The following is a 25,563-nucleotide window of genomic DNA, read 5'->3' as shown; positions in this document are numbered from 1 at the left end:
ACGGCTGCTGCCAAATGGTGTAGGTCCGTGCCTGGGAACCGAATCTGGGCCGCTGAAGCAGAGCATGCCAAACTTAGCCACGAGGCCAGTGGGGCTGGCCCAATGCGTTTCTTTTTTACCATTCTCATCTGGACCGCAGTCTTTGCTTGCCTGGATGAAGGCAGCAGCCTCCTAGATGATCCCTCATTTCCACTTTTTTTGGTTACTATATAGCTTTGTTAAGATATAATTCACAGACTCTACAATTCATCTATTTAAAGTGTGCAATTTAGCAGTTTAGTATCTTCCTAGAGTTGTGCAACCACCACCACAGTCATCGTTAAAACATTTCATCACCCCAGAAGAAAACTCACACCCCTTACCTGCTTCTCCTCTTGTCTACTGCAGCGTCTTCTCTGCCCAGAAGCCAGAGGGACCTTTTAAAAATGTAAATCAGATCGTGCCACCCCTGCTTGTAACCCTCCAGTGATCCCCATTGTGCATGGAGTAAAATCCAGACTCCTTGCCCTGGTGACAAGGCCTGTGTCACCTGCCCCTTCTCCTCCTCTGACCGCGTCTGTCACCCTCTCCCCGGTGACCGCTGCCTCCCAGCCCCACCAGTCTTCCCTCTGTGCAGACGTGTGCCAGGCTGCCTCCTCCCTCTGGACCTTTGCCCTTGCCTTTCCAGTCTGCCTGGATTGCACTTCCTGCGTTGTTTCACGGATGCTCCTTCTTGTCACTCAGCTCCACTGTCACCCCAGCCTCTCTGACTACCCAATCTCCCGGAGCCACACCCCTTCCCCATGCCCTCTCTTGCCCGGCCTTGTTTTATTTTGGCTGTTTGTCTCCCTCCGCTGGAGTATAAACTCCAGGGAGGGAGGACCTCGTCTGTCTTGTTCACAACTGAACACCCAGTGCCTGGGCGGGGGCACCTTGTGAGCGCACAGGACATGCTGGGTGAATGAAAGCACGGCAGAAGAGAAGCGGCGATTACTTCTCTTATTGTTGTTATTAAGTGTTCAATAAATGCTATTGACCTGAAAGTCAAATTAATTGTGCCCTGAAATTAGCCTTGGGGCTAATTACACTGGGCTCAGGTGACACAAAGTCCTCATTTTACCCCAGCTTTGCGGTGAAATTGTGAGGAAGAAGAGAGCAAGGAGCCTGTTCTGGAGTTTTGTCCCCACAGGCCCTGGAATAATACTTTGTACCAGATGGGCACTTCATAAATGCTTAGTATTAGGAATCTAGCTTTAAAAAAACTCCAAACAAACATTTAGTCCTGTAGATAACATGTGTACCATGTGACTACAGATCCACAGGAAGAGGTCTCCCTACCTCCCCACCCCCAAAGGGAACTGGCGTTGCCGGCTCGTTGTGGAGGTTTCCTGCCTTTGCAGGCTTATGTCTGCGTGTGTGTCCTCTTGCTTTCCTGCGAAGAGTAGCATCCTGGCCACAGCTTTCGGCCCTTGCTTTTTGATTTAGCGTGTCTTGCAAATGGCGCCCTTTAGTCCATACAGCTCTATTTCATTCTTTACAGACTGTTGGGAATCCCATTTTTTGGATGTTCCCTGTTTATTTACCAGCCCCGTCTGATGAATGGTCAGGTTTGTTTCCAGTCTTTTGCTGCCATGGTGCACGCTGCAGGCAATGGCCTGTTACCTCGTGCACATGCGCACTTCTGCAGCTTAAATCACGAATAGCTTGAGTGGGCAGCTTGCTGTGTGGGGCCTTCTGCTAAAACAAAACAGACAAAACTCATGAACAGTGAACCCCTCAGTTTGTGGTTCTCTTAAATTTATTCTGTGGCTTTCATTGGAAACCTACAACTGTGGGGTCCATCGTTACAGGATTATTACAGGCTGAGGAGAGAATTGCTGGTTCACAGAGAGTCAGTCGTGACCCTCAGGAAGGTTGCTGCAAATCCAGGGGTATGTTTCCTGTCAAAGGAATCCTGCCTCCCTGCCACCTTGCTTGCTTCCTGCATTCACTGAACGCTGAGTGAGTGCCCACCCATGGCCAGCTGGGGTGATTCACACCCACGAGCAGGAGTGGGCTTGGCCCCCTCGAGGCTTCTGTGTGTGTCTCTGGCTTTTGGCCAACATGAATGAGTTACTAGAAGTGAAACCTGTCCTTATCAGAGCCACACTCCACCCTGAGCGCCAGTTTACTGGAATGAGGATGCTATTTTTAAGAAAGAGCATCGTGTTTCATCATGGAAATTTTGAGCATCTGAGCAGGCAGCTTGCTGGCTTGCTAATCTTTAGAGTCTGATGCTCAGGAGCTGTGTTTGCTGGGCTCTGCAGCCCAGCACCCCACCAGGGCCTGCCCAGCCCGTAGGAGGAGGGGGCGAAGGGAGATCCGTGGTGGACAAGTCATTATGTAAGTCCTGGTGGCCGTGTCTGTTTGGTTTCACTTCAGCGGGCAGCTTCTCCAGGGGCGGGCAGGGCTGGGGTTTCTCCCTCCAGCCTGTGGGTGCCGGGGCAGTGAGGCGAACAATTCGGTGTGGGGTGTTCCCACTGCAGTGCTTACGAGGGCTTGTAATTCTGGAAAGGCCTTGTTTATGGGCTCTCCTGAAGGACGTGCTGCCTCCTTCGGGGAGTCCTGAGAGCGCCTTTGTTTTGCTAGAGCCAGCGGATCTCCAGGTGTTCCCCTGCCTCGCTTGAGGGTGACCCGGGAGGGGGCGTGCCTAATGAGCTGCTCTCTCGGGACAGCCAGGTCGGGGGCGGCACTTGGGGCCAGTCTGCCCACAGCTGGCACGCTGGCCCGTCTCCAGGATGCGCTGGGCTCTGAGACATCATCCTTCTGGCTTGTCCCTCCGGTGTTGCTAAAGAGGAGAGCCAGGGATGGAGAAGAGCTTCCTCCCCTCCTCCGTTACAGAGCAGTCTTGGTGTAACCAGCACCTTTGACAGCGTGGGGTGATGGAAAGACCCTGGGTTTTAGAATAAGATGGACATGGTTCAAGACCACACTCAGCTGTTTCTCATTTCTAGGCAGATTGAAGTGCTTTATTTAACTGTCCTGGCCTTTCCCTTCTCATCTGTAAAATGTAAAAGTAATAACAGTATTTGTTGCTGTATATTTACTTTTTTAACTTAAGTCTTATTATTTTAAAAATGATGTCTACTTTTTGAAATAGTTTGGGCTTTGGGACAAAGCATCTTTTATTTGGACCACACCTTCTTAGAAGCCTTAGCTCTGTTTTCCTGTCTCTCTAAAGAATGAAGGCCCAGATGGTGTCTGTGGTCCTGACCCAGGGAAGATGTTTTAGAGGAAAACATTCTGAGAAGAGCAGACAGGTGTGGGTGTGGCTGGGGCAGGTGTGGGCGTGGCCTTGATGGTGTGGGCGTGTCTTTCCCACAGGTGCTGTGAATGGCTGAGATGCTGTGGCAGAGGGGAGCCCCGGCCCCGCACAGTCTGGTTGGGGCATCCCGAGAAGAGGGATCAGAGGTACCCTCGAAATGTCATCAACAATCAGAAGTACAACTTCTTCACCTTTCTTCCTGGGGTATGTATGGGCAGGGACCACATCCGTTTTTCTTCCCATGCTACGTGTATGCGATGGTGCCAGTCTTAGAAGGCCGAGGTCCCCGTGGCAGGTTTTGTGAACACCCTGTGTCTTTCCCATGACGCCTTAGCCATCTTCCCAGGTCCTGAGCGCCTGGAGGAAGCTGCCTTCTGTCTGCAAGGCCATGAGACTCCATCTGATCCATTAGAATAACTTCCTACTTATTTGATGTGTTGGGCCGAAGAGTGAAAAAGATTTTTTGAAGACTTAACATTATAACCCCCCCCCCAAAAAAAAACCCATCAGCAGTGCTTAAATTTTTCCCCTATCATCACGAAACACATATTCAGTGTGGGAAAGTTGGGTGATAAAAGTATAGAGAAATTTTTTTAAGAAGTTTTTAATCCAATCATCCAGAAAGAGTATTTCTTTTGATGTTTTTGCTAATGAATGTTTCTGTTTGGCACAGTGTTTTTCTCGGTAGTCACAGCATTCCCTCATTAACTTATACAAATCCATGGGCATGTACTCCACAAGCCTTCCCCCTACACACACTTAAGTTAAACACCTTGTTTTCACCCAGCAGCCTCTGAGCACACTCCAGCTGACTTCAGCAGCAGCTGCAGTCAGTGTCACTGCTGGAGGAAAAAACAAATGACTGTTCGATTTGTTGAGAAAGAATGCAGAAACACAAATATATGATACTGTGGCTTATGGTCAGCTTGAATGTCTATTTAAGGGTGATTTCCACTGCATTCACTGGCTCAACTCACATCCCCTCAGAGCTTGTATCTTAAGCCAAGAAATAGTCTGTTTCTCGTTCGTGGAAATTCTGATGCAGGCTGGGCCCCTCTCCGCCATCTCGTGGCTGTCTGTCCATCTGGAATACACAGCCACCGCATCGCCATGACCCAGCGAGAGCGAGGTGACTGAACAGTGGCTCTTCACTGCCTTAGCCCTGGAGAGACGCGTCATTTCTGCTTATTGCCCGAGGGCCAGCTGGGTCACGTGCTGTCAGCCTCCCTCCCAGGGCACACGGGAGCCCTCGAAACTGCCAGAACCCACCTGCCGCCCAGGAGGAGATTCCACTATATTTATGTTACCATGCTGAGATCATTTCGTGGACATAGCAATTTATCTTGCTTTTTGGATTCAATCTTACAGCATAAGTATTTTCCACCAAAACTTCTTAACATTTTGAGTGGCCTACCTGTACTTACAAAATAGATGGTTAAAGAAATAAAACATAAGAGGTACAGTTGAAGCCCCCAGCATGCCCTCCCCACCCCGGAGGTACCCACTGTCTTGAATTTGGTATTTATAGTTTCCATGGGGATCATTATTTATTTTTTTACTTTTACAAATTAAATTTTTTTTTTTTTTTTTTTTGGTGAGGAAGAGTGGCCCTGAGCTAACATCTGTGCCCATCTTCCTCTATTTTATATGTGGGACGCCTGCCACAGTGTAGCTTGATGAGTGGTGCATAGGTCCACACCCGGGATCCAAACCCAAGAACCCTAGGCTGCCGAAGCGGAACGTGCAAACTTAACTACTATGCCACCAGGCTGGCTGTGACCACAAATTAATATTTTTATTACTCATATGTATTTTCCTAAACGACATTTAGAACTGTTTGGACTATATATGAGAAAGGTAGCGTGTAACTTGTTGTCTTCTTCTGTAGGAATATTTTTAAATGTTATTCACCTCCCGCTCGACCTACCCCTCCTCGTCAGACGAGCCTTGATTGCTCTCTCCCTCTGCGTTTCAGGTGCTGTTTAACCAGTTCAAATACTTCTTCAACCTCTATTTCCTGCTGCTCGCCTGCTCCCAGTTTGTCCCTGAGATGAGACTTGGCGCCCTGTACACCTACTGGGTGCCCCTGGTGAGTACACAGGCGTCGCTTGTTCAGCGGCCTCGGGTTTGGGAACAGGAGTTCTTTGTCTGTCTCCCTGAGCACCTGGAGCGGGCGAGGATGCCCTCAGGCCTGCGCGTTGCGAGTCCCCAGGACTTTCACGTCAAAGCGCTGTTTCCTCCACCCCCAGGATCCCGCTGTGGAAAGCTGGGCCCGTGCAGTCATTCTCACTCTGCTATTCAGGCATTCATTCTTTCAGCAAATATTTGTCGCGTGCTTGTTGTGTCACCCAGTTCAAGACTCTGGGGACACGGTGGTAAATGAGAGAGACAGAGCCGCTGTCTTCGTGCATTGTGGTGTTTGAATGGCTTTCTGAGATCACGTTTTCTGTTTACATTGTGTAGGTATTTCAGCGTGAGGGGTTGAAAAGGGGACAGATTCTGTGCTGTAGTGTGGACAGAATGCGACAGAACTGACCAGGATTCCCCTCCGTTCCCTTCCTCTCTTTATTCCTTCCCTCTGGCAAAGGGTTATTGAGCACCCACTGTGCGCCAGGTGCTGTGCTGGGTGCTGGGGATGCAGCAACAAACGAAACAGATAAAAATTCCTGTCCCCACGGAGCTGGTGTTTCAGAGGGGTAGACAAGAAACAGATGAACGTAATTGTTTTAAATGTGAATTGTGCATTGAAGGTTAATAGAATAAGGTCATAGGACAGATGGGGTCCCCAGGCACATTGAGTATTTGTTGAATGGATGCAGGTGGAGGCTGGGAGATGTGGAGGGGCCACCTTAGAAATGGTGACCACAAAAGGCCTGTAGAGGAGGGGATAGGAAGGAGAGAAGGTGGGCGGGAGTATTTCAGGTACAGGGAGGAGTGATGCAAAGGCCCTGCGGGAAGCATGCACTCAGAGCATTTGAAGAACAAAGAAGCCTAACATGACTGGGGCGTGGAGAGGGCAGAACGGACATGTCTTTTTCTCTAAATAGAGACATTCTGAAATATAACTGCTGTTGATTTCTCACTAAGCGTGACTTGAGGGGAAGGATTCTCTGTTCACAAATATTGTCAAATTTTTAATCGGGAGAAGATTGTTAAAGTAGAAGAGATTTAAGCCCTCCTTAAAGAGATGAAAACAAGCATTATTTGCATTATTTTTGGTGGCGGTGGGAGATGAGAAAGATTTGGTGCTCGGGCCCTGTGGAGGGGAGGGAGCCAGGCGCTAAGGACGGGTGCATGGGTGTCGCACCCTGTGTGCCACGCTCTCAGACGAGTCACTTCGGCAGCTCCAGCCCTGAGAAGAGGAGGGGAGTTTACTTCTTCCACACGAGCAACGAAGATGCTTCTGGGACGTGAGAGCCATTCTTTCCTACTCCCAGTCATTTTGGGCGAGGTGGGGCTGGGAGCTGGAGCGAGCCTTGCTGGAGCACCTTGCCCTCGGATAACAGACGTTCCTGTGTGTGTGTGCCCTCGCACACGCGAACACTGCAAACCCAGAGGCTGAGGGAGAGCTGGGGCACCCGTGGGCGTGCAAGGGCCGGAGTGGCTGCTCCCCGCCATCTGGTGCAGACGTGCACCCAGAGTCGCCAGGCCCAAGAGCTAAAAACTGGAGAGTTTTACATGAAATACTCTAATTTTATTCTAGTTTTTTTATTCCACAAGTGTTTATTACATACTAACATAAAGTCAAACTGTAGGTTATTTATTTAAGGAAAAATTAGTCTGTCATGTATATAAAATCATTTATCACGCTGCCTTTTTATTGATTACCTTTCTGAAGTTGTAGTTATTTGAAAGATGACTGCATTCACATGATTCAAGAAATGTATAAAAATGTCTCTAGTGATCAATCTCCCGTCAGCCGGTACAGCCCCCAACACTGTCATGTGTTCCTCCTCTGTCCTTCCAGAGTTTGTGAGTGACAAAGACAGTGAATGCAAATTCCTGTCTTTCCCCTGCTCCCCTACAGCCCTTCTTAGAAGAAAGGGCACAAGCTGTACACAGTCCTGAATAATTCTTTCTTTATAATTTCCAGCATGTCTTTCTCTTGGTTTTTAGGCGTTGACAACCGATTTAAAATATGTTAAAGCGTGGTGTGAACTGAACAGCCCCTTCTCCCGGTGCTCTGTCTGCAGCTGCCAGTCTGTGGGCTCTGCTCTGCTGGAAGATGTCAGGAGTTCCTTAGTGCCTGGCCTCGGTGCCTTCTGGGCTCAGGAAGCCCCGCTGGGAGTGTGGACCACACCCCACCTCTCAGGTCTATTGGATTCACCCAAAAGCCAGATCCACCACTCTCTGTTGCCTCCAAAGCAGCTTCTGCTCACTTTTCTTTTCCTTTTTCAATTACAAAGGGGCTCATGATTATTAGAGAAGATTTTGAAGAAGAACCAAAACAAAACCCAAACCCCCCAAACCCCACCTGTGTAAGCCATCCCTTGAGAGATTTATGTCTTTGATGTATTTCCTTTCAGTCTCTTCTTGCATCTGCCTGTGTTCTGTAGACACTCGAACATGCATTGTATTCAACTCTTACGTAAATGCACATGTTTGATAAATTGGAATCCCAAGGTGTCCGTGAAGGCAGCTGTGTGTCTGCCCATCTCCCGCCTTTTGCATCTCGAGTGTGGTACCTGTGGTCTGGTCTGGCTCTCTCCCCTGGCGTTACCCGTCGGCCCCGCCTGCAGTATAACCGCATCGTCCGAAAGGTCCTGGGGGTGCAGACCTGTCAGCACCCCTGCAGCCTCGTTTCCACTCTCATTGGCATCTGTGGTGGGAAGGGGACTTTGGCCACATTTGGCCTAAATTTTCCATTCTCTTAGCCAAGATTCACGTCATTGTGACTAAGGAGAGATGGGATTATGCAGGAATTTACGTGCCTGAGAAATAGTTGGGTAGGAGATGAGATCAGCTCTGTTGAACTCCTCCAAAGGCGGTAATTGGAGGTGCCCGTGGGCTGAGGACAAAGTGAACTGTTAGGGAAAGGATTCCCCACTGGATGGAGGAGAACATGGAGCCGAGAATAAGAGACCTGCCTGAGAGCAAGCACTCTAGGACACGGGGAGTTTCGGGCTCACAAAGACAGAGATTCTCTTTTTGCAAGGGGGGCGGGTCTTGAAATTCAGAAAGGGCGTTGGGGTGCGTGTGTGGTGTGGCGTGTGCGAGGATGTGTTTGAGCATGGTGTACGTTAATAAAACACTGGAAACAACTGAACGCCCATCCTGGTTAGCCAAGTGCTGGCAGCGCTGTACTGTGGGCTGTTGCCAGAAGTTAGAAACAGTGAAGTCGCTCCGTCGCTGTTGACACCCGAAGATGCGAATGATATCCTTCTTTACATGAAAAGAGTGAGTTGCAGAATAACATGGACAGTAGGCTCCAATTTTTATGACCCTCTCCCCTCCCTCCCAGCAAACATTTTTACGCACTTATGTATGTAAATACATAGAGGTCTGGAAGGTTCTTCACCAAAGCCAGTGCTTGTCTTTGGAGTGGCCGTTTCTTCTAAGTGTTGTTGGTCTTACTGTGCCTGTAGTTCTGTTTTAGGTCAGTTCAGCACCTTTCTGGAAGTCGAAGAGTTACAGGAAACTAAATGGATCAGGTGTGCATTCAGGATCTGAAACCCTTGAGAACAAAGTTGCTCCCTGCTGCGTGGGGAGACCAGAAGGGTCCTTGGGATTGGTGACCGAGGATCCAAGGCTTGAATGCAACTTGCTTGCAGGTGCCCATCCCTTTCCTGTTACTAGTATTGACGGCATTGTCTGATGGCAAACTCCAGTGTCTCCAGAAGCCCCTCAGGGAACACTGGGGTGAGGCAGGTGGGCTGCGGTGAGTGATGGAGACGGGGCTGACCCGAGGTCTGCCACACCTCCAAAGAGGGAGGGCCCTGGCCCAGTTCCCGCCCAGTCTCCTCACTGAAATGATGCTTGGAGTTTCCAGAAGCGAGAAGGGCTGACTTTCAGGGTACTCGGTCACTGGGGCCCCCGCCACCTCTGCAGTCTGTCAGCTGACTCACCCTGCTATCCTGGGACCCTCACTGTAGACAGAAGCAGGCGGGGCAACAGCAGCCTCCGGCAGCCCCGAGGTTTCTAACTGCACCTCAGCTCCTTTTCTAGCTGGCGTTTCCCGGGAAGGTTCAGGGCGGGAGGGGATGTTTGCCTTGTAGCTCTGCTTCTCGGTTCCCAGGGCTATCGGAAGGGGGTTTGGGGTCAAAGAAAGTAGACAGCATCTATTTCAGGGTGACTGTAGCTGATTTCCTCTAGATTTTTATGTAAAGAATCAATTTGTAGTTTTTAGCTGGAACATGCTTTGAACTCTCTGAGCACCCTGAGCATCCTCTCATTTCAACGCGAGCTGCACGCAGAGTGGTTCAGACTGAGGGCTCTGGCCAGATGCTTCAGGGGCGGCTCTTGGCTGCACCTTGAGAAGCTGTGTGACGTGAACCAGCTTTTCTGGGGCTCAATTTCCTCACCTGTGAAATGGGGGTGATTATGTCAGCTTCTTCGGCTTGTTGGGAAGATGAGATGAAGCCCCGTGAAGCGAAATGGTTCATACAGCTCCTGAGATCTAGAAAATTCTCAGGAAATGTTCTCAGTTTAATTTTTAAATTCTGGCACTGGCGCCATTGTTGTTCATTGTCTGGGTTAAAGTTTTAGCTGTTAAGAACATTTTTCTTGGTACTAACATATTCGAGGGAGAAATTTCTCAAGAAACAGCTGAAATAATCTATAAAATCGTTTGTACGAGGACCAAATAATATATCTAGATTGTTTTTGTTACTGAGATATGATCTACACACCACAAAATGCACAGACACTGAATTTTCATCTCACTGAGTCTTGACGTTGGGCAACACCCACGTAAACCCCACCTCAATTGGGATACAGAACATTTCCGTCAGCCCAGAAAGGTCCCTAGAGCCCCTTTGCAGCCAGCCCTCCCCCAGAGGTAACTGCTTGACTGATTTCTCTCTCACATAGATTAGTTTTGCTTTAGTAAATCTATTTTTGATGGACAGCTTCACAGAAGAGGCTGCGCCCCGTCAGAACTGCTCATGTGTGTGCCATCATGGCCTGTGATTTCTTTACGAGCTCAGACAACCCCAGGCCCCGCTGTTAAAGCCTCTTTCTAAATATCTGTGGATATTAAAGACCTCCTAAGTGGGATGGGTGGAATTTATTTCTGGGCGACATTTGCATCCCTTTGTAAAGCAATTTCTAGCCTAAGGGGTGGCGTGTCCTCTGGGATTAATGAGAACTGTGTGTTTTGGGGGGCGGGGGGCATAGACACGATCGCTCAGGAGGCCGTGTGGATTTGCAGCAGAGGTTGGCGGCTCCTGTCTTTGCATGAGCTCACACTTTCCATGAACATCAATGGGATTTAGCTAGGCCCACGCAGAGAGAAATAGAAACTGGAACGTTTGAAAAAACAAATAACAACAAAAACCTGGGTTCTGGCCCTGAACAGCAACAGCAGCACGGGGGCGTGGGGGGCGGTGGGGGTGCTGCAGGCCGGCTCTGCCCGCTTCCGGGCCAGGTTTTCTCTCACCTCCGTATGTGGCCTGGTTATGCTTTTCTTCTGCAATGGACCAGTTCTGCTTTGCTGTCGTGTATACTTTACATCTGATTGGAAACAGAGTAATCCTTTGATTGTGAAGATGTGTGGGCCTTTGGATGAGTTTCACAAAGCCTCACGTCTCTGGCTAGATTTACATAAGAGATTTAAAGTCCTTTGAATCAAAGTTAATATATTTCACGGGATTAACAGTAGGAAAATGAAATCCTCAAAGAATCAGTGCGGCTAAGCTTTGGGGTGACTGTGCTCTCCGTATTTAGAAAAAGTGGCTTGAAAAGGAGGGTTGGCAAAGGGTATTTTGTAAGAAAAATGAATGAGTGTTCTTGCCTTTGTTGATACAAGAGGAGAAATCTAGATGGAGATAGATTCCTGCTGTGGGTGACACACACCAGTCCCCTCCAGATTTTATTGTTTGGGGTACCTGATTCGGGAAGGTAGGGTGGTTTTAAATTTTCTTTTGATTAGTTGGTACTTATGAAATTAATACTTAAATGTGTTTTCTTTATAAAAATGTAAAACATTACAGATAAGACTAAAGTCTCCTTCAGCCTCCCCCACAGCCCATCCTAGCCCCTTCTTTGCAGAGGAATCTAACCAATAGTTAAAGAAACTGGGAAGCCTTGAGCGCTGTGTGGGATCTTTGTGGTTGTTTCTCTGAACAGTGTTACACTGTATCTTCGGAAAGATTGATTTCCCCATTTGGCCACGTGGGTGCAAAACCGGGTTATACCTCTTTCTTTTTAACTGTCTCCATCTGATTGGCTCCACCCACCCGAGTTTCTCTAGATGCAGAACAACGTGGCTGTTAGAGCAAGGACTCTGGAGCCCGATTTCCTGCCTATCACTGAGGAACTTTATGTCCTTGGATGAGATTACTCAACCTCTGTGTGCCTGAGTTTCTTCATCTGTAGCACGGCGATCTCAGTAACAGTAACGAAGCGTAGGGCTGCCATGAGGATGACGTGCACTAAGGATCTTGTAAAGCACTCTGAATAGCGCCAGCACGTGGCGGGTGAGATACGCGTTAGTGGTCACCATCACTCAGCCATTGGCTGTGGACGAAGGTTCTGGTGTTTCTCCTCTTAGGAAGCCTCTGGGGGTGAATAGGGGTGTTCTTGTGTGTCAGTGAAGGATTCACCCGGGTATGTGTGCAGGAGAGACTCAGATAAGTGGGCTTGCTGGGGCATGTGCCTTTGGTAATTAGCAGGTCCCGCTCTGCTGCCCTGCCCAGCGGCCTCTGGCTTTTTCTGTCCGCGGCCCCAGGAGAGGAGGGTCCGTTTCAGCTGGGCTCACCTGGTCTCCTCTCTCCTCCGCAGGGCTTCGTGCTGGCCGTCACCATCATCCGAGAGGCAGTAGAGGAGATCCGATGCTATCTGCGGGACAAGGAAGTGAACTCCCAGGTCTACAGCCGGCTCACAGCAAGAGGTCAGACTCCTGGCCCCACCGGGGCTGCCTCCTGCCGTCAGGGCCCGGGAGCCTCAGGGTTGCAACTCAATCATGGGCCGCTGACAGTCAGGGAGCAGAGTTCAAGGCCCAGGCCCCGTGGGTGTGTGGGTGCCGCGTGGCAGACAGTCACTCAGTTTCCGGCACCAGGGGGGCCACCGTGGTCCGGGGGCCCTGGGGGACTTGGGCTGCATTGCCGAGCTGCCATGGTCCTCTTAGAGCTGGTCCTGTTGGCTGACTTGTGCATCATCCACCTGGAATGAAGTCCTGTGTGTTTGGCATCCCCAGCTCACTGATCCTTTCCCGGGCTCCCCGGGAGGGGAGGAGAGCACCCCTTCTGTGCACGGGGAGGCTGGGTACTGTCCTGTGCACGTTTCAAAGGAGCACAGCTTTAAAAGATGCTCTTTCAACATTACAAAGCTCATGTTACAACTTGGCAGCCTTAGTTTTTCAAAAGGTACCAGATTTACGTAAATACTGCATCTGTGAAGATTTCTTTGACGGCATCTTAGAAATCTTCAGAATGGAAGCAGAGAGCATGTGTAGTCTGACCCAAGGAGAAATAACCGGAAAACTTTCATCATTGAATCCCTTGTAAGACATGTGCATTTAAAAATTTTTTAAATTATATTATTGAGGTCACATTGGTTCATAACAGCCTGTAAATTTCAGGTGTACATCATTATATTTTGGCTTCTGTATAGACTGCATTGCATTCACCACCAAAAGCCTAGTTTCCATCCGTCACCACACACGTACCCCCCCCCCACCCCGTACCCCTTTAGCTCCTCTTCCACCCCTCCCCCTCTGGTAACCACCAATCTGTTCTCTGTATCAATGAAGACACGTGCTTTTTAAATGGTGGAATTTTAAAAACCCACCCAAATACACTCTGTTAAAGGAGCCACAAAACATCCCAGCCAACACTGACAACTGTTTCCAACTACAGATCCTGCAGTAGATTTTCCTGTAGTGAGAAAGGAGAGGATGTTACCCGGAGTTCCCTAAGGTCACCGCTCCCATCCGGGGATTAATAACGCTTTAGGAGAACTGAGGGAATAAAAGCTGCATCTCGCCTTCAGAAAACTGAAAATTCTCAGAGAGAGAAGACAGATGCCTGAGGGCGCTTCCGACCCGAGCCCGGGCGTCAGCTGCCTTAAGAGCTTTAGGCTTCCGAAGAAGCAGTCCATCCATGGTTTCAGGGTTTTGAGTAGTTTTCTTTCTAAGAAAAATGTTGGAGGAATGTCTTGGGCTCGAAAAAAGTGAAAAGGAGATTTTAATAAAATTCCCTAAGGGCATGAAATAATTTTGTTTTAGTGCATTTGAATAGATTTTCATAGTTGGTGGTCTTAAAAATTTGCAAGAGTCTGGGAGGAGGGGGGATTTAGAGTTGGTATACAAATGCTTTATTATCGCTAAACTACTGTATTTAGGACGTTTTGCGATCCAAAGAATAAAAACCCAGCATAATCTTTGCAGAGGCAGCTGGCTTGGGCTTTCCACGTGGGTAATCAGAAGACCCTTCTGGAGGGTGTTTTTTTGTGGTTTGTGTATATTAAATCCTCTCTTAATAACGTGTTCTGACGATAACATTTAAAATGCTTGGCAACCGACAAAAGCCACGTCACAGAGGGTGCGGGGCATCTCTTCAGAGCTCCTGAGGCGGGGCCTGGGGGTTCCATTCATCCATCGGTCTGGCGCCCTCCCTTCTTTTCATATTGCAATTGCTTTTCCCATGAATGATTTTTCTGCCCTCCCCTGCAGACCCCCTTCTCAGCTCCTGCTTTCACTTTGCCCCGTTCTTGAAAAGATCCTAAGGAGAATTGGCAGATGGCTCTGGCATTAAAAACGTGTCCTCCTTTCTTGGTGTCCTTTTGTGGCCCATGCTTTCCATTGTCATGGCAATGCGACAGTAGGGGAACAGAGCAGGAGAGCTGAGTACCCACCCAGGCCTCAGCTCTGCAGTTTGTTTTGAAAGCCCTAAAAGGGCTCTGAAGAAACTGTCAGCTTGGAGAGTGATGGTGGTGAGTTTAGTTATTTGATACCCTTTGGGGGGAAGGGCCAGAGGAGGAGGCCGGACAGGAGGATTTCAGAGAGAGAAGCCTTCTTTGCCCTCACTATTTAATTACTTAATAATATTTTCTTGAGTGAGGCTTTTCACCGAGATCTTCATTTTAGTAATTTCAAGGCAAAATGAAACAAATATGTATATGTGTGGCCATGCAGGACCGTTTGCTTTTTTATCAGATGGCCTCCTAAAATGTTCTTTTCAACACTATTTTTGGAGTTCAAAAATGTTTAAAAACTGAAATATCAAGTCCTTGATGACTAGATTATGGGTCATATTGATATTTACCTACATTCTGCATCATTTCCTGATTAACAATAGCAGGAGTTGTATTAATATGGTTAAAAAATGTTGGAGGGTAATAATTCCTGACTAGCAAAAAAGTTACAAAAATCATATGGAGAAGTCTTAAAAGCCTTTCACCCAGATTCCTCGATTGTTCTCATTGTGCCACATTTGCTCTTTAATATTTGCTCTCTGAGCTGCTAGAGAATTAAGTTGCCCACGTCATCCCCTTTTACCCCTAAATACTTCACTGTTTAATTCCTAGTAGGACAATAGCACAGTAGGATTATCAAAATCAGGAAATTTGTCCTCAAGGAATTACTATTAATCTAATCTACAGTCTTTACTCAAAATCTGCCCTTTGCCATTCCTAAACTGTCCTTTAATAGCATTTTTTTTCCTGGTCTAGGAACCAATCCAGGGTGGCAGTTCCATTTCGTTGTCCTTTCTCCTCATCTCTTTTGACGTGGCGTAGCTCCTCGGTTTTCTCTGTCTTGACATTGACGTTTTTGAAAAGGATAGCCCAGTTTCAGGCCAGTTACTTTGTAGCTTGTCCTTCAATTTGTGTTCGTCTGAAGTCTCAAAATTAGATTCCTGGCATGCGTTTTTTTTTTTTTTTGCTTTTTGGCTTTTTTTTGGTGAGGAAGATTGGCTCTGAGCTAACATCTGTGCCAGTCTTCCTCTATTTTGTATGTGAGATGTCGCCATAGCGTGGCTTGATAAGCGGTGTGTGGGTCCATACCTGAGATCCAAACCAGTGAACCGCAGGCCACCTCCCTGCTAAGCAGAGCACATGAACTTAAGCACTACACCACCAGGCTGGCCCCCTGGCATGCATTTTAGTGGGAATTAATATGGTTTTAAGACTGTCAGTGGCATAGATTCTCGTTGGGACGTTGCCAAAGTTTTAGAGGCATTGTATTAATCAAAGTAAAAAAATGTCAAGCTTCGAGAAGAAAAGAATTTGATTTTAAGCAACTGAACTAAAAGCCCTGATAATAAGGAACTCACCATTGGGAGTTTTTTTTGATAGCCGCTTCCAACATTTTAGATCATTTTATTTCATTCAAGTTGTATCGAAACGCACCAATTGGATTAATTTTTAATGTAATTGTCATGGTTTAGTAAGTATTTGAAGTATTTTAATAATGTAATTATCCGTATACAGGGAAATGACCTTTTTATTCGTTCTTTTCAGAATATTTGAGACTCCATCATGGTCAAGTCTATGATGAATTTCTGTATTAAAGAGATAAACGTGAGGGGCTGGGCCTTCAGGGCTCACAGTTCAGTGAGGGATCCAGGCATGCAAGGAGATAAAGACCTAACTAATAATGCTTCAGTGGCAGGAGTGTGGTGGCCCTTATAGGGAATGTCCTCACGGCATTCCTGGGTCTGAGCTTTTGCTCTGCCTGGGTTCAAGAGTCCAGCTTCCACGTCCTTCCTGCTGAGTGGGCAGATCCCATAACCTGTCAGTAAGTTGGGGACCGTAAGAGTTCTTTCCGTTGTGAGAGTTGCTGTAAATGTGACTCTTGCACGGGGAGAACTTAGCACTGCGTCTGGGATTTGATGTCTGCTCAAGAAAGGCAGTGCGACGATGCTGCAGCAGGGGTTCATTCAGTGTTGATGGGCGAATAAATGGAGGTATGAGCAGGGGCGATGGGAGGTTATGGGAGCCCATCAGGGGGAGAGCTGATGCTGTTTCCCCACAAGAGATGACCTTCGTCCTGAGTCTTAGAGGATGGAAGAGAGTAGGACTGGCTACATGATTTGTGGGGCCCAGTGCAAATGAATATGTGGGGCCCTTGTTCAAAAATTAAGATTTTCAAGATGGTGTCAGCAGAGTATTCAACCAAGGAAGTGACCCTTATGAGTGTTGGGCCCTGTGCCAGTACCTAAGTCACATGCCCGTGAAGTGGCGCTGGTAAAGAGTCCTCTAAAGGCCATAGGTCATGGATAGCTGGGAGTGCGGGTACGGAAGCCCAGGTCACAGCTCCATCTTATTCTTCCAAATCAGGCTGTGGTTCCTGAGCTCCTCCCTCCTAGGAAAACAGAAGAAAAGACCATGTAGGCCAGTGAGGACCTGAGACTCTGGGCAAGCGGATTCTTTGATCCAGGAATCTGTATATAGGGCACGCCACGGGGAAGAGTAGCATTGGGGCCGTTTGAAAAATGCCGTTCAGATTGGAGAGCAGGAGGAAAAATAGGGAGAGAGATGACCTGTGCTGGACAAGGTCGAGTCTAGTTCTGAGGAACTGAAGCTCAGAGAGGGAAAGTGCCACGTCTGAGATGACGTAGTGAGGTAAGGGCTAGGGCTGTGACCTGGGGCCAGGCTTGTCTGCATGTAAAACCTTAGCCGGTAAATCAAGGCACCTACTATGTACCAGGAGCCGAGCGTAGCACTTTAGCATAGAACATCTCGGTGATCACCACAGTGTTCAGGCTTCATGCATATGCTACAGGAGGGCTTTTAAGATTTAAATCATTTTAGGGGCTGACCCAGTGGCGCAGTGGTTAAGTTCACACGTTCTGCTTCTTGGTGGCCCGGGGTTCGCCAATTCGGATCCCGGGTGTGGACATGGCACAGCTTGGCACGCCATGCTGTGGTAGGCGTCCCACATATAAAGTAGAGGAAGATGGGCATGGATGTTAGCTCAGGGCCAGTTTTCCTCAGCAAAAAGAGGAGGATTGGCAGTAGTTAGCTCAGGGCTAGTCGTCATCTTCTTCAAAAAAAAGATTTAAATCATTTTATTTTTCATTTTATTGAGGTCGCATTGGTTTGTAACACTGTAAATTTCAGGTGTACAAGGTTTAAGTCATTTTAAAACACATTTCTGAGTCCAAAGAAACCTTTCAATCTAGCCTCCTCATTCTAAGGTCGATAAACTGTTGAAAGCCACATAAGGGAAATGCTTTCAGATAAATAAGCATCCCGTTTCTCCCTATGTGAACTCCCCATTTAAACAGGATCTGAGACTTGAGAGGGGTTCTTAGACCTTTATGAGCTTTATGGCTTTAATTATAGAGCTGTCTTCCCAAATTAATGGCATTCAGTGGCACTGGAAATACCAAACCCCCAGGGAGAGAGGATCTCGAAGTAGCAGCAGACCCAGCAAGACTGAAGTTTTGTGACTCGAAAGATTTGGGTTAGGACAGGAAAGAAGAATTAGTCAATGAATCATTTCTCTTTAAACTTGCCTTTGCTGAACCAAAAGTTTAATTCTGGAGTGGGGGGTCTGCCTCAATTAACACAGGTGGTGAAGGCAATTGGATTTGCGTTTTCACAAGATGAGAATTCCTGGGTCTTCATACCAGGAATGTTTCCCCAGACTAACTTGTGATCAAGGGCTCAATGAAGCAAGCGGATAATTAGCCTTGAAAGAAAGCGCAAACAGAAGCATCATTAACACCATTGCTGATGCTTCTTTCCTGCTGGGGACATCTGGGCACACGGCGAACCCTAAGTCATAAGCCAAAGCTCTCTGCAAAGTGGACAGAACCCTCCTGTCTTCAGCTTTTTAGTACATACGTGGTGTAAAAAACCGAATTGGTATTTTTCTTCTTCCCCAGTTCTATCCAGATAGTTCCACTATGCTGCAGTGTGCATCCTTTCCCAGTTACGGAATAACCTCAAGGATCTCACCTCCATTAAGAGTGATATGTTTTTTTCCAATTTAATTCAAAATCCACTTTGGACCATTATTTAAGATTGCAATTAATGTGACTACATTTTGAGGTCTAAGGACATACGTGGTTTTCTTTTTAAGAGTAGTAGCCCTTTGGAGTCATCAGGAGAAGCAGGATGGTGTAGGGAAGATGTGGTCGTTAGTGGAGAGTTGTTTAGCTAATAGTTAGTTAGCTAAATTGAGACTCTGTATTCCTGAACACAAGTACCATTTATGTTTTTCAAAGTACAAAGTCTCTTTAGACAGGGGAGAGCACTAGATAGGCTTTATAATTTTTTTTAGCAAAGAGAATTACCGTGATGGCCTTTTTGATATTACCGGAGCCGAAGTACTGCAAACACTCTTTACCAGGATCTCAAATACAGTTCAGGGAGCAAAGAATTCCCCCTCCCGGCTTCCCTGGTCCTGACTCAGAGCATCGGCTTTTACGAGTCTTATTTAAAGGAGATCTTGCAGAACACTTTCTCATACATTCTCTGACAGATGCAAAGCTGTTATTTCAGACCCATAGGGTTCTTTTTTCTTTTAAAGTACTCAGTTTCACTTTATTACAAATCATTGGTGAACTGATCTTTTGTTTAATTAAAAAAAAAAAAAAACCTGAAAAGAAATCTCACATGCAAATTTCACTGTTATCTTTCCCCAAAGGTATTTGCCCCCTGCCGAGGGTGTCAGTAGGTTTCATCATTATTAGGCACCAGAAGCATAGAGGACCATTTACGTATTTATTTTAAAAGCCTCTGCTGGATGTAAACTTGTTACATTTAAACTGCAGCCTTTCTTTTTTAAGTTCCCACTATTTTAAACAAAACCCCCAGGGAGTGGCCGTGGAATTTATAATAATGCTTTCCAACCCTTTGCCTGTTTTCAAGTAACAGTCTTTTCTGAGGCTTTGGGGAGTACAGACGACTCTTTTGCAATGCGAAAATTTCAACTTTAAACCTATGAACTCTGCTGGGTCTGCAGAGGCGTTTTAGTGTCAAGCCCAGGAAATGGACACATGCTGCAGAATTTACAACTCATCACTGTCACAGTCAGATTAGAGCGTGAGTTAAAGAGTAATACATTAACCAGGGTGAGTGCACAGAGGTTGCAGTTAGAGAGCCGCAAAAGCATCCGATGTCCTGTGTGACGATGGAGAGTGGCAGACGCATAGCTGGAGGTATTTGGGTCCAAAAATAGGCCCACGCATACCAGTGCCCCAGAATTTATTTTAAAAAAGTGTTTTTTGGGTTTTTTTTTTTTTTGCAGGCTGTCTCCAGTTTGACTGAATTGTCATTTGCTGGGTTCGAGTCAAGGGAAACATCTGGTTTCTCCTTGCAATGTAGACAAACTGCTCTTATTCTGAAGCTGTCATCCATGAAAGGCACGGTTTGGGCTCAATAGCGTTGCTTGTGAAAGGCTGGGGTCCATCTCTACAGAAATAAACAGCTCTAGTAATTGGAAGTTTGTTCCCCATTATAAACTCTGGCTTGGAGGTGACTTGGGCAAAGTGGCGAAAGCTGAAAGGGATAAATTTATTTTATAGAAGGCATTTCATGATTTAAGATGTGGCTGGCAGAGAATTTTCCACTTAACCTTTGTAAAAATCTCTTAGCCAACTTCTGTGGACTTTCTGCAGATGTATTTAAAAACCCTGGAGCTGTGAGGTTGGAGATGCGGTATTACAGGATCCAAAAGAGAAGAGGTGTCTGCGGGGAAAGTTGAGTTGCACGACTTTGGTTCATAGATCAGGGCCGGGTTTTCCTGCGCGCCTTGTAAAGATGGTGTCACTGAGTGTTTTTACATCTCTTCAGGACCAGCTACGCCATTTGTGGGACCCAGCGCAAAATGAAAATGCTGGCCCCTTGTGCAGAAATTATGAAGCATTTAAAGATGACAGCAGTAGGTCATTCATCCAAGGGGGGTGATGGGGAGCCCTTTATTCAGCTGTTGACAGCCAGTCAAGGTGCCTGGCTGGTGGGAAAACCACAGTCAATGTTGGAGTATAAATATCAGTATCTGCTTTCCCTTCTCTTTTCTTCCTGCTGCTTTTTCTCCTTTTCTTTCTTCTTGTTTTATTTCTCTTTTCTCATTCAGAGTAGACACACGCTAAATAATGTGTCCAGCATGCAGGCCTGATCTGTACATTTTTGATCATTAGAAAATGGCAACATGGACGGGAAGTCCAGATTTAGAGTCAGGACTGGGTGTTCACTCAGCTGAGTGGGAGGGTCTGAGGGTCTCCCTGCGTTGAAGCTGCGGTGTCGAGATCCATGGCCTCAAATGCTGAAATACTGACGAGGGCACCGTGGCTGAGCCCTGGCAGTGAGCTCGCGCCCTCCTGAGAGGGAGTTGAGGCTGCCGGCCGGCAGGCAGATACAGTAGGACTGCCAGGGTCGGGGATCGGCCTGCTGGGGTTAGGCAGAAACTGCTCTGCAAGCACGGTGGATTAAAGGGGTTTTTGTTGAGGTAGAGCAGATGGACAGAGGGAGGCAGAGTTCAGATGAACCGATCATAAATCAGGACTCTGCTAGGGAAGGGAAAAATCTGGACCCGTTCACTTAAAAGTTTGAGCTAATTTAATTTATTGTTATTTTTTCTTATTAGAGGAGCAGCTCCTGCTTATTATAAAAAAGTCACGGTGAGGAATTTAGGAAGTATATATGCCAGAGAAAGAGAGAAATCCCCCACATTCCCAGAAAGAGTCACTGTCAACCCTTTCTGCATAATCCTTCTGGTTGTGTCGTCTGCTCCACTAACTATACACATATACATGTGCAATTATAATGCAGTGAGAGTTGAAACACATGCTCTTCTTTGAGTTAGAGACTAAGAGAAAACTTGTAACGAAGTCGTGAAGATGGGAACACAGCTGTGATAGTTTGAGTCAGGCCACCAGCATAAATTTTAGCCGTAACACCAAAGGCAGTGTGTAAATTTATGTTTGGCGAAGTTGACGCAAGCTCAGGTGAAGGAAAAGCTCGCGGGCACAGAGGGCCATGTTGAATTTACGACCTTCCTTCAAGGAATGCTTCCGGAAGCTCCCCGGCAAGAGCTGCATCCATGTGTGTATTTTTCCTGTCGCCCCCTCGTGGACAAGAAGGATCGTTGAGGCAGGAAAGGAATTCTGCTCGTTGGACCCTCCCTTCTCCCCTTTCTGATGATCTGACCCTGGACGAGTGGATGCTCCCCAGCCCTGTAAACATATTGACTTCATGAACGCTTCAGGCTGTGCATCTCTTTAGCAAGTCAGGGCTCAGGCCATTGCAGTGAATTTCGTGCTGTGTTTTATGAAAATGCGGCACGGTTAAATGCTCACTTCGTAGGGTGAGATATGCAATCAAGGAGAGTCTGGAAGTCCTGCCACTTGCTTTCTAGAAGACATTCATGCGTTTCCCTTTTAGCACCAATTCTACTTCCTATTATCATGACGCAATTAAATACAGAAATGAGTTAAAATCAAACCCTATGGAACCTATTAGAGTTGTTTCAATGGAAATAATTGGAATGCTTTGAGAAGTCTCAATGGTGGTAAATTGCTAAAAAGACACATGGCATTAAATTATGTGAAAAGTGTAAAATATTGTGAAAAACTGCAAAAATCTAGAGTTGTACTCTCAGATTATTTCATTAGTGTCTTTCAGTTCTTTTTAAGACTGAAGGAACTACAGCTGGAAATCCTGGTTGGTGGATGCTGGGTGTTTCTTGAGTGACTGGGAGGTGGAAGGAGCCGCAGATCCCTGAATTCCCCTTTCATCCTTGCTCTGAGAGGGCGTACCCTCTGTTGAGGAGGGTTGAGAGTCGTCATCATCATTTCTTTTCTCTCTCGGCTGAAGGTTTGTGGGTTAAATGGGCTTGTTTTGAGACACCAATAACATAAAGATTTTACAGAGTTGCTCTTTGTGCGAAAATTTGACCCATCACCCGAGTCAAGACCCACCTTCTCTCCGGGCTGGCTCCCAGGCTGCTGGACCACCTGGCCCCGACCAGACCTTCCACCTTTGTCTCATTCTGTTCCCTGCCTTCCACGTGATGCTTCTAGTCTTACTGAGGGAGTTCCAGCCTGCGGCCGCACACTCATGTCCTGCTCATGTGTACCACTTTCTCATTCTCGTTCCTTCCTTTTATCTGGTACTGATAACTGGTATCCTTCAACTGGCTAATTCTGCCTCAACTCTCCTGTAGAACATTTGTTGACACCTCCCCAGACCCCACGCCTTTCACTCCTTGTTTGTTTATTGCCTTCTTCCCTCCACTAGAAGGGTAGTTCCGCGCATCCCCACCCTTAGAGCATCTGGCATACAGCAGGCATTCAGTAAATGGCGTTTGCTTGTTGAATGAATAATGAAGTGCTTTCTGGGTGCTGGCACCGTTCTAGGTCCTCCTCAGAGGGCGAGATTTCCCTCCCTTCTGCTCCCTTAGCACACAGGACTCACTTCCCTCGTTCCACACGCTAGTGTACACTAAGGCAGCTCTCTGGCTGTCTTTCTCACCAGCCTGGGTTTGCGTCTACAGCTGGTGGGCCAAATTCAGCCCACCAGCTTTTTTTTAGAATGGCCCGGTGCACATTTTAAAATGTGAAGCACAGATGTACACAAGACTCTTAGCCTTGTTAGGGGAGCAGTGGTTGGGAGGATTGAGAGTGTTGCCTCTTGGCCCGCAGGACCTAACGGGTGACTGTCTTGGCCCTTCTAGCCCGGTATGTCGGCTTCTGCGGAGACTGTAGGCGTGTTTTGGATCAGGGGGTTCTCTTTCGTCTGTGAATTCACAGGACTCAGTAACTGTTTTTCCAGTTGAAGTGAGCTCGCTGTTTCTTCCCCCTCGCTGGGTCGGGTGGGGGGTGCGAGTCCTGGGGCTGGCCCGTCCGCGGTGAGACTCTGGGGGAGGACGGAGCGTCCCAGAGCCTCCTTTCCTCGTCTGAAGGCTGGAGACAGTATGAGCTGCTTCTGCCGCTGTTGTGAGGAGGGGCTGAAGCGTCAGTGCGCCCGCATCTGTCCAGTGCTCAGCTCAGGGTTAGTGTTTGATGCTGGCTGTTGTCGTTCAGCCAGATGCGCATCCGGCAGGAGTTGTGCGGTGTGACCATTATCATATAAACCAACTCTAGAACAATTGCAAATTTAAAAGAATCAGTCATTTGAGCTTAGCTTCTTTCTTTTTGGTGGTGTTGAAAATTCAGAATTGACCTTCTCCCTATGGATCGAACTCTTAAATTTCTTCCCCACTTCTCTGTTTATTTTTTTTGAGGCTGAATGAATCTCTGAAGAGCGGTGCCGATTTAGAAAAGCTTCTAAGGTGCCGTTGAGAGAGAAGGTCTTACTCGAGGGATGTGGGTTGTTCCAGTGCTGTGAGAAGTGGGGTTGCTTAGTTTCTGGAATGGACTCTGCAGCAGGAAAGGCTTTTCTCAGAGGCAGGAGGTGATGCCAGGGCATGGGGCACATGCTTCTGGGTGCTCTGTGTCGACGTGGCAGGCTTGTAGACACTGTAAAGACGTGCGGGACTGACACGATTCAGACATGATGCATCTTGGGCCGTCTCTTTGCAGGAACCGTAAAGGTGAAGAGCTCCAGCATCCAAGTTGGCGATCTCATCATCGTTGAGAAGGTGAGCGGGTCTTGCATCACGTGCCGGTCGCCGTGTGAGTGTGTCAGGGGGAAGCCTCGCCACCACGTCTCGGATCCTGACCTGTGATCTGTGTGTCCTGTAGACTGACTGACTGTGTGCTCTCCGGTATGCTACGCTACAGCTTTGCCTGGGGAGAAAAACCTCTTTCCCATGAGACACACCCACACAATATTTTTTCAGGGTTCATGCGCGCTGGTTCACCAGAAATCCTGCTTACAAGCACAAGTACAAATTTTGATTTCCTGTTTGATGTGTTGGTTGTTTTGGGTTCTTTTTTTTTTTTTTAAACTTAAAGTCTTTCCTGGAAGTCTGCTTGCTACATAGGCATGTAAAAATATTTCTCATGTACCTTTTGAGCAATCTCAGCTTATAATTTTTGACTGAAACATTGTGCTTTTCTATCATCTTATGGGGAGCAGGGGTTAAGTGTAATATGAGAACAGTAAAAAGGCCAGAAAAATGCATTTTTAAAAACAGCCCTGTTAATACCACGCTTGATTGTTCAGCAGACCCTCCTGTCTCTCGTTACTGGGTGTATTTGGAAGGTTCTGGACTTCAGGGTGGCCCGGGAGAGTCTTGGAATAACATTTGATTAGAAAAGGGTTGCATCTTGTTTCTGTAGGGAGGGAACTGTGCTCTTTTGAAAGGATTAAATCTGAGAACCCACAGTTGATTTGAGGGAGGGTGAAGCTGTGCTGGTGGCAGTGCAGAGGCCACACAGACCCCCATGTGCTGTGACGCGCTTTGCTGTTCGTCATTACATGAGGGCTGCTGTTGGCTCCCTCTTTTTTGGAGAGTGGCTTTTATTGCTTCTTACTCTTGCCCTCCTTATTGAAATCCCCCCGAAACCTGACATCCAGCTGGAGAATTGGTGGAAGCAGAAAGCGTGAGTGGGGTGTGTGGGCGTCTTTAGTTGCAGCGGACAGCCTGGAAGAGAGCCAGCGGTGGCAGCTTTTGGGCCCCCGCTCCTCTGGCTGGAATTTCAGGAGGTAATGATTGCATTCACCAGAAAAGGAGATGCCCTCTCTTCCAGATAAGATTTCAGTAGGGGATTAGGAACGTAACAGCAGCGTGCAAGATTTTGCAGATTCAAAACAAAATAAATCCCCAAATCTGCCTTTGACAAAGGCAGAAACTTAAAAGAGGCCGTGGGTTTGGGTTGTTCCCCTCCCCAGCCAGGGGGCGGGGGACAGAAACCCCACACATGGCCATTCACAGTAACAGTCTTTCTTTTCATAACACAGAATCAGCGGGTCCCTGCTGACATGATCTTCCTGAGGACATCAGAAAAAAACGGTAAACATCTGGGACCAATTTTGAAAATAACCATTAACCTTTCAGTGGTAATTTGGCAAAATAATCATTTGAAAATGTAACAGAAGTAGATGATCATTGTGGAGCCGTGGAGGCGAAGCGAAAACCTCTCTTTTCGTAGAGCAGTCTTTAAAAAAGCAATGTTTTCGGTGCTCGCAGGTCAATAGATTTGAGTCCCTCCAGAGATACCGTTGGTGGGAGCATGCTGAGTCACAGCTGGGGGCGTCACACAGGGGCTCCCCGTGAGGAGGGGGCG

General features: G+C 47.4%; 1 protein-coding gene across 9 annotated transcripts in view; it reads left to right on the top strand.

Annotated features, from left to right (window-relative positions):
- Window positions 1-25,563, top strand: part of ATP9A (ATPase phospholipid transporting 9A (putative)) — a 127,654-nt gene that overhangs the window by 25,605 nt on the left and 76,486 nt on the right. For 8 of the 9 annotated variants that reach the window (XM_023626759.2, XM_023626758.2, XM_023626757.2 and 5 more), the window contains exons 2-6: window positions 3,343-3,487; window positions 5,259-5,372; window positions 12,224-12,332; window positions 23,914-23,972; window positions 25,238-25,289. In XM_023626759.2, coding sequence (XP_023482527.1) covers window positions 3,343-3,487; window positions 5,259-5,372; window positions 12,224-12,332; window positions 23,914-23,972; window positions 25,238-25,289 — 479 coding nt within the window. Of the gene's footprint in view, window positions 1-1,698; window positions 2,362-3,342; window positions 3,488-5,258; window positions 5,373-12,223; window positions 12,333-23,913; window positions 23,973-25,237; window positions 25,290-25,563 lie in introns of those variants that run through there. The other variant, XM_070247050.1, reaches the window with a different exon arrangement.

Source organism: Equus caballus, chromosome 22, assembly GCF_041296265.1.
Source record: "Equus caballus isolate H_3958 breed thoroughbred chromosome 22, TB-T2T, whole genome shotgun sequence".
Taxonomy (NCBI): Eukaryota; Metazoa; Chordata; class Mammalia; order Perissodactyla; family Equidae; genus Equus; species Equus caballus.
The sequence above is the reverse complement of the archived record's forward strand: the minus strand, read 5'-3'. Positions and strand labels throughout refer to the sequence as shown.